The sequence below is a fragment of the Danio aesculapii genome, chromosome 10, assembly GCF_903798145.1.
Source record: "Danio aesculapii chromosome 10, fDanAes4.1, whole genome shotgun sequence".
NCBI classification, from domain to species: Eukaryota; Metazoa; Chordata; class Actinopteri; order Cypriniformes; family Danionidae; genus Danio; species Danio aesculapii.
Genome location: NC_079444.1, coordinates 2,139,592 through 2,152,108, shown reverse-complemented (window position 1 = coordinate 2,152,108; position 12,517 = coordinate 2,139,592). Strand labels below are relative to the sequence as shown.

The window sequence follows — 12,517 nt, the reverse complement described above, 5'->3', positions numbered from 1 at the left end:
TCTTAACCCTTGTGTATTACTCCGCACACATACAGCAACAAGCAGAGGACACTCAGTTTGACAAATATTGCAGCTGTAGGGCAACAGGTACTTTTGAGGCTGTATTAGTCGAGAACGTAGTTGTTTAGATCGCAACTATGCAGTTTATTTATAAGGGTAGTGCCTATTTTAAATATTTATCATTTCGGATTCTGCGCATCGGCGGCCATCAGCCTGTCATACTGAGCAGAGCAAAGACGGTTGACCTTTCGCCACAAGATGGCAACAGAGACTCCATAATAAGCCCATTTTCTCTGCGTACATTTCAAACTATAGCTGATCAATTCATTATAAAACAGGTAAGTGACATTCTAAGACGATCTCTCTCTTTTGTAGTGCTGTGCTTATACAGTAATCTGGTAGTGTTTACTTTGCTCTGGCTTTTTCGGGGTTAATTACTGTGATCTCCCGATTGCAATAGAGAAATACTTGGAAAGACTGTTGGCACTTTAGACATTACGCTAGAGAATCATTCAAATGGTAGCTTTATAGTGACGTTGGTGAATGAGCAATGGTTTCTGCTGTTCTGACGTCAGCTGCAGATGTGAACGAAAGGCGGAAGAAAGTAGTTCCTCATACAAAAGGCTTTTTGACACTCTTCGTGTTTGATTTTTTTTTTATATACATGATTATGACATGACATGCCGTCCAACTGTTGTATAAATGCAATATCACACTCGTAGCAGTGCGATATGGCTGTATATAGACACTGGTGGCACACTAAGGCACTCGACTTGCAGCCTCGAGCCAATGCACACCTCCTAGCAGTGCTGATATACAGCCATAATCGGACTGCTACTTGTGTGATATTGCTAATATATATTAGCCACTTACTAATATATATAATTAGATAATATACATTATATAATATTTATAATTAATCACTTACTAAATGCCATAATAATAAATGTTACATTAGTATTAGTATTAAAATAATAACTAGCTCATTAAAAATACGTCTAATATAATTAACTTATTATAATATTAGAGACTCACAAAAATATAAAAAAAATCTCAGAATCTATTTTATTTGACCTATTTGTGTTGTATTCATATTTAGCATTTCAAATAAATAATGAATGACAGTGGATGGTAAATAATATATAAACAGTGTACTAAAGAAACTAACCTGGCTTTGGTTTGACTAGTCCAACTGACAGTATAGTTTCACTGAGTCCGTCAAAATACGCCACATCACTCCTGCAGAAACAGACGTGAGAAACGAATCACACTGAACATCATGCGTCTGACACATCCAATGCATTGATACTCACCCATCCTCATAATTCCACATGAAGATATCATTATCAATGGTGAGCCAGGCTCTGGAGATCTCAGGGAAAACTCCCATCATGCAATTGCACTGCATATCTGGTAATAGTGTCAGTTAAGGCATGGCAAACAACTTAATGAAGGAACGGATATTTCACACTTTAGGCTAGTGTTTAACAGCAGATGGTGCTCTAGGCTAGTGTTTAACACCAGATGGCGCTCTAGGCTAGTGTTTTACACCAGATGGCGCTCTAGGCTAGTGTTTTACACCAGATGGCGCTCTAGGCTAGTGTTTAACACCAGATGGCGCTCTAGGCTAGTGTTTAACACCAGATGGCGCTCTAGGCTAGTGTTTAACAGCAGACGATGCTCTAGGCTAGTGTTTAACAGCAGACGATGCTCTAGGCTAGTGTGTTTAACACCAGACGACGCTCTAGGCTGGTGTTTAACACCAGATGACGCTCTAGGCTGGTGTTTAACACCAGATGACGCTCTAGGCTGGTGTTTAACACCAGATGACGCTCTAGGCTGGTGTTTAACAGCAGACGCCGCTCTAGGCTAGTGTTTAACAGCAGACGCCGCTCTAGGCTAGTGTTTAACAGCAGACGATGCTCTAGGCTAGTGTTTAACAGCAGACGCCGCTCTAGGCTAGTGTTTAACAGCAGACGCCGCTCTAGGCTAGTGTTTAACAGCAGACGCCGCTCTAGGCTAGTGTTTAACAGCAGACGGTGCTCTAGGCTAGTGTTTAACAGCAGACGGTGCTCTAGGCTAGCGTTTAACAGCAGACGGCGCTCTAGGCTAGTGTGTTTAACAGCAGACGGCGCTCTAGGCTAGCGTTTAACAGCAGACGGCGCTCTAGGCTAGCGTTTAACAGCAGACGGCGCTCTAGGCTAGCGTTTAACAGCAGACGGCGCTCTAGGCTAGCGTTTAACAGCAGACGGCGCTCTAGGCTAGCGTTTAACAGCAGACGGCGCTCTAGGCTAGCGTTTAACAGCAGACGGCGCTCTAGGCTAGCGTTTAACAGCAGACGGCGCTCTAGGCTAGCGTTTAACAGCAGACGGCGCTCTAGGCTAGCGTTTAACAGCAGACGGCGCTCTAGGCTAGCGTTTAACAGCAGACGGCGCTCTAGGCTAGCGTTTAACAGCAGACGGCGCTCTAGGCTAGCGTTTAACAGCAGACGGCGCTCTAGGCTAGCGTTTAACAGCAGACGGCGCTCTAGGCTAGCGTTTAACAGCAGACGGCGCTCTAGGCTAGCGTTTAACAGCAGACGGCGCTCTAGGCTAGCGTTTAACAGCAGACGGCGCTCTAGGCTAGCGTTTAACAGCAGACGGCGCTCTAGGCTAGCGTTTAACAGCAGACGGCGCTCTAGGCTAGCGTTTAACAGCAGACGGCGCTCTAGGCTAGCGTTTAACAGCAGACGGCGCTCTAGGCTAGCGTTTAACAGCAGACGACGCTCTAGGCTAGCGTTTAACAGCAGACGGCGCTCTAGGCTAGCGTTTAACAGCAGACGGCGCTCTAGGCTAGCGTTTAACAGCAGACGGCGCTCTAGGCTAGTGTTTAACAGCAGACGGCGCTCTAGGCTAGTGTTTAACAGCAGACGGCGCTCTAGGCTAGTGTTTAACAGCAGACGGCGCTCTAGGCTAGTGTTTAACAGCAGATGGTGCTCTAGGCTAGTGTTTAACAGCAGATGGTGCTCTAGGCTAGTGTTTAACACCAGATGGCGCTCTAGGCTAGTGTTTTACACCAGATGGCGCTCTAGGCTAGTGTTTTACACCAGATGGCGCTCTAGGCTAGTGTTTAACACCAGATGGCGCTCTAGGCTAGTGTTTAACACCAGATGGCGCTCTAGGCTAGTGTTTAACAGCAGACGATGCTCTAGGCTAGTGTTTAACAGCAGACGATGCTCTAGGCTAGTGTGTTTAACACCAGACGACGCTCTAGGCTGGTGTTTAACACCAGATGACGCTCTAGGCTGGTGTTTAACACCAGATGACGCTCTAGGCTGGTGTTTAACACCAGATGACGCTCTAGGCTGGTGTTTAACAGCAGACGGTGCTCTAGGCTAGTGTTTAACAGCAGACGCCGCTCTAGGCTAGTGTTTAACAGCAGACGATGCTCTAGGCTAGTGTTTAACAGCAGACGCCGCTCTAGGCTAGTGTTTAACAGCAGACGGCGCTCTAGGCTAGTGTTTAACAGCAGACGGCGCTCTAGGCTAGTGTTTAACAGCAGACGGCGCTCTAGGCTAGTGTTTAACAGCAGACGGCGCTCTAGGCTAGTGTTTAACAGCAGACGGCGCTCTAGGCTAGTGTTTAACAGCAGACGGCGCTCTAGGCTAGTGTTTAACAGCAGACGGCGCTCTAGGCTAGTGTTTAACAGCAGACGGCGCTCTAGGCTAGTGTTTAACAGCAGACGGCGCTCTAGGCTAGTGTTTAACAGCAGACGGCGCTCTAGGCTAGTGTTTAACAGCAGACGGCGCTCTAGGCTAGTGTTTAACAGCAGACGGCGCTCTAGGCTAGTGTTTAACAGCAGACGGCGCTCTAGGCTAGTGTTTAACAGCAGACGGCGCTCTAGGCTAGTGTTTAACAGCAGACGGCGCTCTAGGCTAGTGTTTAACAGCAGACGCCGCTCTAGGCTAGTGTTTAACAGCAGACGGCGCTCTAGGCTAGTGTTTAACAGCAGACGGCGCTCTAGGCTAGCGTTTAACAGACGGCGCTCTAGGCTAGCGTTTAACAGCAGACGGCGCTCTAGGCTAGCGTTTAACAGCAGACGGCGCTCTAGGCTAGCGTTTAACAGCAGACGGCGCTCTAGGCTAGCGTTTAACAGCAGACGGCGCTCTAGGCTAGCGTTTAACAGCAGACGGCGCTCTAGGCTAGCGTTTAACAGCAGACGGCGCTCTAGGCTAGCGTTTAACAGCAGACGGTGCTCTAGGCTAGCGTTTAACAGCAGACGACGCTCTAGGCTAGTGTTTAACAGCAGACGGCGCTCTAGGCTAGTGTTTAACAGCAGACGGCGCTCTAGGCTAGTGTTTAACAGCAGACGGCGCTCTAGGCTAGTGTTTAACAGCAGACGGCGCTCTAGGCTAGTGTTTAACAGCAGACGGCGCTCTAGGCTAGTGTTTAACAGCAGACGGCGCTCTAGGCTAGTGTTTAACAGCAGACGGCGCTCTAGGCTAGTGTTTAACAGCAGACGGCGCTCTAGGCTAGTGTTTAACAGCAGACGGCGCTCTAGGCTAGTGTTAATGAGATTAATATAAACAGCTCACTATGAACACTCTTGTAATTCACCTAAACCGTTACTATAATTTAATTATGATTATTTTAGGTTCATGTGGCATTTGTGAAGAATAGGATACATGCAGACCATGCCATCTGCTGGTAAAAACCAACCTCAGAATCCACTCAAGAGAGAATAGAGATGGAAAATGAAAATCTCAGAATCGATTTATCACCACAGCTCTAATCAGGTTGAGTTTTTGTGTTTCAGGATACGACCGAACTGCTCCACGAGCTCTGGGGGCAGAGGAACCCTGCGGATGGAGCTGAGTTCCGGGAGACTCGGCACGTTGATCAGAGCCGGACCCTGCAGGGGATAATCCATGTCGGACACGCCAGACAGTGAAGGCATGTCTGCAAAACACACAACACAAGCACACTATAGTCAGCAAAGAAAGACGCGGTTTGCTTTTCTACACTAATGTGATGCTTTTACAAGATTCTGGAACAAGAACAAATGTTGATGTCGGTGATTGTCATGTTAGTGAACTGCTGATCCCACCTTCACAATAGGTTACACCAATCAGAAAAGAGAAGTTCTTTTGATTCAAGATTGAAGGGAAATATAAACAAAAATAATAATATGTAAAGATAAACTGATACTAAAAAGGATAGTTCACCCAAAAATAAATACTTCCTCATCATTTACTCGCGCTGAAGAGGTTGTAAACAAATGATTTGTGATTTATTTAACACATTGTGAAGAATGCTGGTGAAAAAAGCAGACATTGAGACCCATAGTAAGAACAAAAAATACTACTATGGAAGTCGGTGGCTGTTTTTTCCAGCATTCCTCCAGGTTGCCTTTGTGTACCAGAATTTCTACTAAGTATATTGTAAACTGTAAACTTGCAGACTTTTTCGGTCACATCCGTAACGCATGTTTATTGTTCTCATGTAAAATAAAAACATGCTTACAGACTGATATTTTTCTGATCCCATAAGTCTGTGGTTAGTAGTTTTGGAAAATATAAACAGATGTTTCAATATAATGCTAATATATACCTTCCTCTGTACATTTTTTTGAGATTTTACTGCAAATGTCACATCCATAATGCTGGAATTGCTCTGTTGTGTTCAACAGAAGAAGGTTTGAAACCACTTTAAGGTGAGTACATTTTCATTTTTGGGTGAACTATCCCTTTAATTACCTATAAAAAAGTGCTATCAGAGTCTATATCTGATCACAGTAGCTGCATCCTAATTATTATTACATTTTTATTGTTATGGCACTTGAACGCCTTTATTTCTTTGACGCAAATACTGTATAGAAAAAATAAGAACTGTCAGATTTGATTTTGTGGCAACCTAATCATGAGCGTCATTATTTAATTATGTATTAAATAGGAGCAGATGTAATTTAGCTTTATAGCTAACTCTGGCACAACATGTCATGTTGTACATTGTCCCTGTATAAATAAATAAAAAGAAAATAATATTAAAACGATGCAGTTTATGATGAACTTACTGTGTGACGGGACATTGAGGAGCTCAGACAGGTCTGGGAAACAGCGATCCTCCTGTAGATGACGGTCGATCAAGCGACTGGAGTTTTCCAGAGCCTCTTGAAGAACTGCTGCTGGACTGCTGGAGCCCAGACTGGACGGCATGATCACTGCACACCACACCAACCACCTGCACACGCACAGAAACAGACTTAAGCCCCAGTCAGATCACATGAATTTGTCACGATCAGCACGACTTCGTTGACGTAGAGTGTTGTGGGGATTCGCAAACAACAACTGGGCATTGTGACACAAGATTCAATCGTTTCTCCTTGTGCAATGTGGCATAGTTCAAGACAACCGATACCATGTCTGCAACGCTTCACGACGCCATCGCAGAAAGTCTAGCATGCTTAATTTTTTCCTCGTCTTCACAACGAGTGAAGTTTCCGTCTCGTGGGTGACACTGTGCAATAGGTGCACATAATTTCTCAAGTTATATCCAATGTCATTCGTTATTGTTTATCTAATGGATAACAGACCAAAAAAAACCTATCAGAAAAATACCCAAATTATATTCTTGTTTGAGGCCATCCACTACTCAACTGCGTGGTGATGATTTGTGGTAAATAAGGATTTAATGAATGATTCACTGTAATTGTTGTATCACAAACCTCTGTCATATATTTGCTAAATTTTAACATGTCATTATTTTAAAGATCATGTCTTCAGCATCTGATTTTTCCTCTGTGCTGATCTGCTTTCATTTTCTCCGTCTCACTCGCGAGGTAGTGTTTAACAACCAACCCTGGGAGGAAAATATTACCTACATTTAGATTTTAAAAAGGAAACATAAGTTTGATCCTATCAATGTCGTAATGAATACCCTTAAATATTGCAGTATAGTTGCAACAAGCATCAGTGCTGAGATTGAAATAAGATAAAAATTTTAATTTAAATAAGAAATAGTTATAGCAACACTTGTGACTGCTTTGGGAAATGATGCTTATCGTAGGAACGTGTAGTCTGGCACATTTGTTACCCACAACAATATATTGACTTATCGTGCTATACTTTGATATGACTTCGACCATTTTTGGTGACCAGTGTTGGGATTAAGGCATTACAAGTAACACAAGTTACGTAATAATAATATTACTTTTCTAAGTAACAAGTAAAGGATTACTTTAAAAATAAAGTAACTAATAAGACAAGTACAAAAGTGGCAAACATTTTGCTTTAAACTTTCAGTAATCATTTTGTATATACGAGATGTAAAGCCATCAAGAAGTTCTCAGACGAGTTTTATTTACATTTCTGATTATTATTTACTTAAATAATGACGTAACAATCAAACAATAATAATAAAACCAACTTTACCTCAATAAATCATGATGGATTCAACAAAACATTAAGCAGCACAAGCAAAACTGTTAATATGAAATGATTTTAATATTAATTATAATTCATAACATCTCAGAATAAAAATCAAGACATTAGATAGATAGATAGATAGATAGATAGATAGATAGATAGATAGATAGATAGATAGATAGATAGATAGATAGATAGATAGATAGATGTGTTTAATATTTATAACTCAAATCATGTTCATATAATGAGTGAGTCGAGTTTATTTTTTCTATAGAGTATTATTATATTGCTTTTCTTTCACCTGTTAGTTTAACATTTACATTTATAGTAGGTTTTTATCAATTTTGTACATGTATAAACTGAATTGAGATAAAGCTAATATATATTTGTTCAGTGACAACTTATGAAATGCTCCCTATATTGTTTACCATGGTACTATGAAATCGCATGCAAGTATGACTTCAAAACAACATAAGCAATATTTATTTGACAGTGAACAATGTTATACAGTACTTTAATAGTTTTTGGCTGCTAATATGAATTCACTATTTAGAATTTGCAAGCAATACTTCTCTGAAATTTTATTATTAAGAAGTCCGAATATAAAACCAACTTTACCTTACTACAAACTGAAACAGCAGATCTCGATCAGCTGTTACTGTAATAACAGCCATATACAAACATGATACACAAACATTTAAATGTGCTTTTATTCACCTAATCTGAAAATAAACATATTTGAATAAATCGATGGTAATTTGACAGCAAAAACATGTTGAATAGCATTAGCCAAAAAGCTAATTCAAAATACAATAGTAGCCGGTAGATGGGGAATATAGTCGACAGCGCTTTGCCTAAGCTTTCATTCAACACTGATTAAAATAACTCACCTCAGGCCGAAAAACAATGTTCATAAAATATCAGCTGAAAGTGAAAGAAGGATGAGTTTGTGGACTTCAGTGACTCCCGCCAAGCGCGTGTGTGTGTGTGACTGCAGCAGTGCCCGTGAAGCGCGCTGAAACACACGCAAAACACCGCCGCGCTTCAACATAAAAGTCACCTGTGCCAAAACCCTAATAAATAAATCAAATCAATCGATAATCAATAATGCAGCGTGAGTCTTTGAATAAAAAATTTAAATAAATTAAATAAATAAATTAAAACTCGCAACATAACATTAATAGATCGATACGAATAAAATACAAATACCAATAAAATGACTACATGAAATTAATATATAAGCAAATATTGTTCACTGTGTTTTTAAAAGCTCAATAATAATAAATAATAATGCAAGCCACCATGCAAAAAATAATGGATACATATTTAATTTTTACGATTTAATAAAACATACATCATTTAATAATAATAATAATAATAATAATAATAATAATAATAATAATAATAATAATAATAATAATAATAATAATAATAATGCAGTTTTTCTCTATTGCTTTGGCTCAATTCTCGAATTAAATTTTTATTTTTCAAAACATTAGGCGCAGATCTCTGAGCAATTAGCCTCTTGTTCACATCAGAGTGGAATTTCTTGTTGATTCGAGCAAATTGCAAATGCTTTGGAGCATGTGTGCAAACAGTAACTAGTAGTTTGCACAAAAAATAATTATTCTGTAGCTTATTAATCAAAAGTCGATTCTCATTTAAACTGTCAAACTCTTCACAACTTCTTAATCATTTTTAATTGTAAGGAATCACACTCAAAACAATCCAATTAACAAACATGTGTATGCACACGTTTACACCATGTATATATTGACATTGGTGGCACGATAACCAAGTGTTGAAGCATGAGTAAAATGTTTTGGGTGAGTAACTAGTTTGCAGACATGCAATAAAGTTCTGAAGTTCCAGCAAACAGTTTAGAGAATGTTAAGGTAAATCTGCCAATGCAATTGACAAAAACTGTAATACAGCTTGAAAAAAAATGTGAATAAAGCAATATCAAATAAAACAAATAATAGTAAGATGATATAATAAGCAAGTGCGGTAATACGCTGAAGCTATATTTATTAAAATCGACGATTCCTTTGGACGACACGGTGGCTCAGTGGGTAGCGTTGTCACCTCACAGCAAGAAGGTCGCTGGTTTGACTGGTAGACTGATATGTTACTATAATGCTCCGGTTTCCCCCACAGTCCAAACACAAGCGCTGTAGGTGAATATGAATGACAATGCCTCTTTTTTTCCCCTTTTTTTATTATTATTATTTTTCTTTATTATATTTTTAACAATCTTTTTGTTAATTTATTTTACATTGGCACAGAAATTCTGATACGAACATTTACATGTGTATACATTATTAAAAGTTTTAATATCAGATATAGGAGGTAAAGGGGAAAAAAAGAAGAAAAAAATAAATTCAATGGAAAAGGGGGAAAATAAATAGAAAAAGAAATAAACTGGGCTTTTTCTGGTAAGCTTCAATGTTAGGCAGGAGATATAAATGTAATAAATGTATATATATATATATATATATATATATATATATATATATATATATATATATATATATATATATATATATATATATATATATATATATATAGTCAACATTTTGTGTGTTAAGAGATGCTCTTCTGCAGACCTCGGTTGTAACGAGTGCTTATTTGAGTTACTGTTGCCTTTCTATTAGCTGGAACCAGTCTGGCCATTCTCCTCTGACCTCTGGCATCAACAAGGCATTTGCGCCCACAGAACTGACGCTCACTGGATATTTCCTCTTTTTCAGACCCCTAACCCTAACCCTAAAAACCCTAGATGGCTGTGCGTGAAAATCCCAGTAGATCAGCAGTTTCTGAAATACTCAGAGCAGCCCGTCTGGCAGCAACAACCATGCCACGTTCAAAGTCACTTAAATCCCCTTTCTTCCCCATCCTGATGCTCGCTTTGAGCTGCAGCAGATCGTTTTGACCATGTCTACATGACTAAATGCAGTGAGCTGCTGCCATGTGATTAGCTGATTTGAAATTTGCGTTATTGAGCAGTTGGACAGGTGTACCTAATAAAGTGGCCGGTGAGGATATATACATCAGAACTATAAAACCACCTGAACTTTTTGCCCCCTGTTTATTTTTTCCCCCAATTTCTGTTTAACAGAGAGCAGATTTCTTCAACACATTTCTAATCATAATAGTTTTAATAACTCATCTCTAATAACAGATTTATTTTATCTTTGCAATGATGACAGTAAATAATATTAGACTAGATATTCTTCTAGACACTTCTATACAGCTTAAAGTGTCATTTAAAGGCTTAACTAGGTTAATTAGGTTAACTAGGCAGGTTAGGGTAATTAGGCAAGTTATTGTGTAAGGATGGTTTGTTCTGTAGACTATCTAAAAATATATAGCTTAAAGGGGCTAATAATATTGACTTTTAATTTTTTTTTTCATTAAAAACTGCTTTTATTCTAGCCGAAATAAAACGAATACGACTTTCTCCAGAAAAAAATAATATTATCAGACATACTGTGAAATTTCCTTGCTCTGTTAAACATAATTTGGGAAAGGGGGTTTAATAATTCTGATCCCAACTGTATATATATATATATATATATATATATATATATATATATATATATATATATATATATATATATATATATATATATATATATATATACACAATTCATGTTTCTATTTTTATTTCTATTGTCATCAAAATAAACAAAGATGTAAGTACACGATGAGCAGATGTGCAGCAGGTACATGATGTAAAAGTGCCGCCTGTTCTCCGCATGTGTGATTTGCGTGCAGAGCTGCTGAAGTGGGCGTGTCCACACAGCCGCTCGGCTCGCTGATTGGCGCTCGTGTTACCAATCGCAGCGGGTTGTACGAAGCAGCTCTCATAAACATCATCATCCTGATGTTAAACAGAGAGATAAGAAGAAGAAGAAGAAGGCGCTCGTGAACTCTAGCTTCGCAAGATCGCGCGGAGATCGCCGGGACATCGGAAATATTTATTCATATTTAAGATGAAGGTGATGATGATGATGGTGTTGTGAGTCGCCACACCCTGCGCGCGCAGCTCTGACTCACGAGGACACACACTGTCATCCTGCGCACATCCATCCGTCCACACACACACACGGAGTAGCTCATAATACTGCAACCATGGGAGGTCAGACATCCAGCTTCTGTTTTTAAAATGAAGAGCTCAATTTACAATATATATACACATATCGCTCTCTATATAGCTATATATATGTATATGTATGTGTGTGTGTTTGTTTACAGAATCAGAAACGCGTCAGAGGCTGCTGCGCAACGTCAAAAAGGAGGTGGGAGATTTACTGTTGTGTGTGTGTGTGTGTGTTCATATGTGATCATCGTTTGTCAGATATTGACTATGGATGATCAATACAGGCTGTAAATCGCTCGATATGATCGTGGTGATTATCTGCAGGTGGTGAATGTGTCAAATCTGTGCACTGACACACACACATCACCTGTCCGATCATCATCATCATCATCATCATCATCATCATAATGCAGTGTTGATGTGTCCTCATGATCACACGGTGTGCTGTTCTTACAGAAGAGCATGTAAACAAGGTCATTACTGCGTTTGTCCTCTTGGTACCAGAGTGAATCATGTCTTCTTCAGCCATTTGCTTTCTTAAAGAGCCCAGTGTGATGATGATGATGATGATGATGATGATGATGAAGACGTGTCATGCTAATTGTGTTGCTTTTCTAACAGGGGATTTGATTGTTTCAGATATTGGGATGGACAGAAACATACCACAGTGTGTGTGTGTGTGTGTGTGGTGTTTATTAAAGTACTGACTGAGTATAAATCTCTGTCACAGTCATTCATTTAGTCAGTTCAGTTCATAATTAACAAGATTTATCAAGAGTATAAAGCTGCAGTCATTCATATTTATGCTATGATAATACAGTGGCACTATATATAGTTTTGGTAACACTTTCGTTTAATGACCAGTTTTCACTATTAACTAGTGGCTTATTACCTGCATATTATTAAGGTATTGTCTGTTTATTAGTATTTATGAAGTATATATTCTGCATGATCCAACTATCACCATAATAACTATTAATTAGGAGTATATTGAGGCAAAAGTCATAGTTAAT

At 39.4% G+C, this 12,517-nt stretch overlaps 2 protein-coding genes across 3 annotated transcripts in view; one reads left to right on the top strand and one right to left on the bottom strand.

The window, feature by feature from the left end:
- Positions 1–8,402, bottom strand: part of nup155 (nucleoporin 155) — a 44,800-nt gene extending 36,398 nt beyond the window's left edge. For both annotated transcript variants that reach the window (XM_056466663.1, XM_056466664.1), the window contains exons 1-5: positions 8,293–8,402; positions 6,052–6,218; positions 4,800–4,937; positions 1,314–1,410; positions 1,169–1,239 (exon numbers count right to left, since the gene is read on the bottom strand). In XM_056466663.1, the coding sequence (XP_056322638.1) occupies positions 1,169–1,239; positions 1,314–1,410; positions 4,800–4,937; positions 6,052–6,193 (448 nt within the window). In that variant the 5' untranslated portion in view covers positions 6,194–6,218; positions 8,293–8,402. The remainder of the gene's footprint in view (positions 1–1,168; positions 1,240–1,313; positions 1,411–4,799; positions 4,938–6,051; positions 6,219–8,292) is intronic.
- Positions 8,403–11,358: 2,956 nt separating this feature from the next.
- Positions 11,359–12,517, top strand: part of sgsm1b (small G protein signaling modulator 1b) — a 38,190-nt gene continuing 37,031 nt past the window's right edge. Inside the window, exons 1-2 of the mRNA XM_056467395.1 lie at positions 11,359–11,543; positions 11,660–11,703. Of these exons, the coding sequence (XP_056323370.1) occupies positions 11,537–11,543; positions 11,660–11,703 (51 nt within the window). The 5' untranslated portion in view covers positions 11,359–11,536. The remainder of the gene's footprint in view (positions 11,544–11,659; positions 11,704–12,517) is intronic.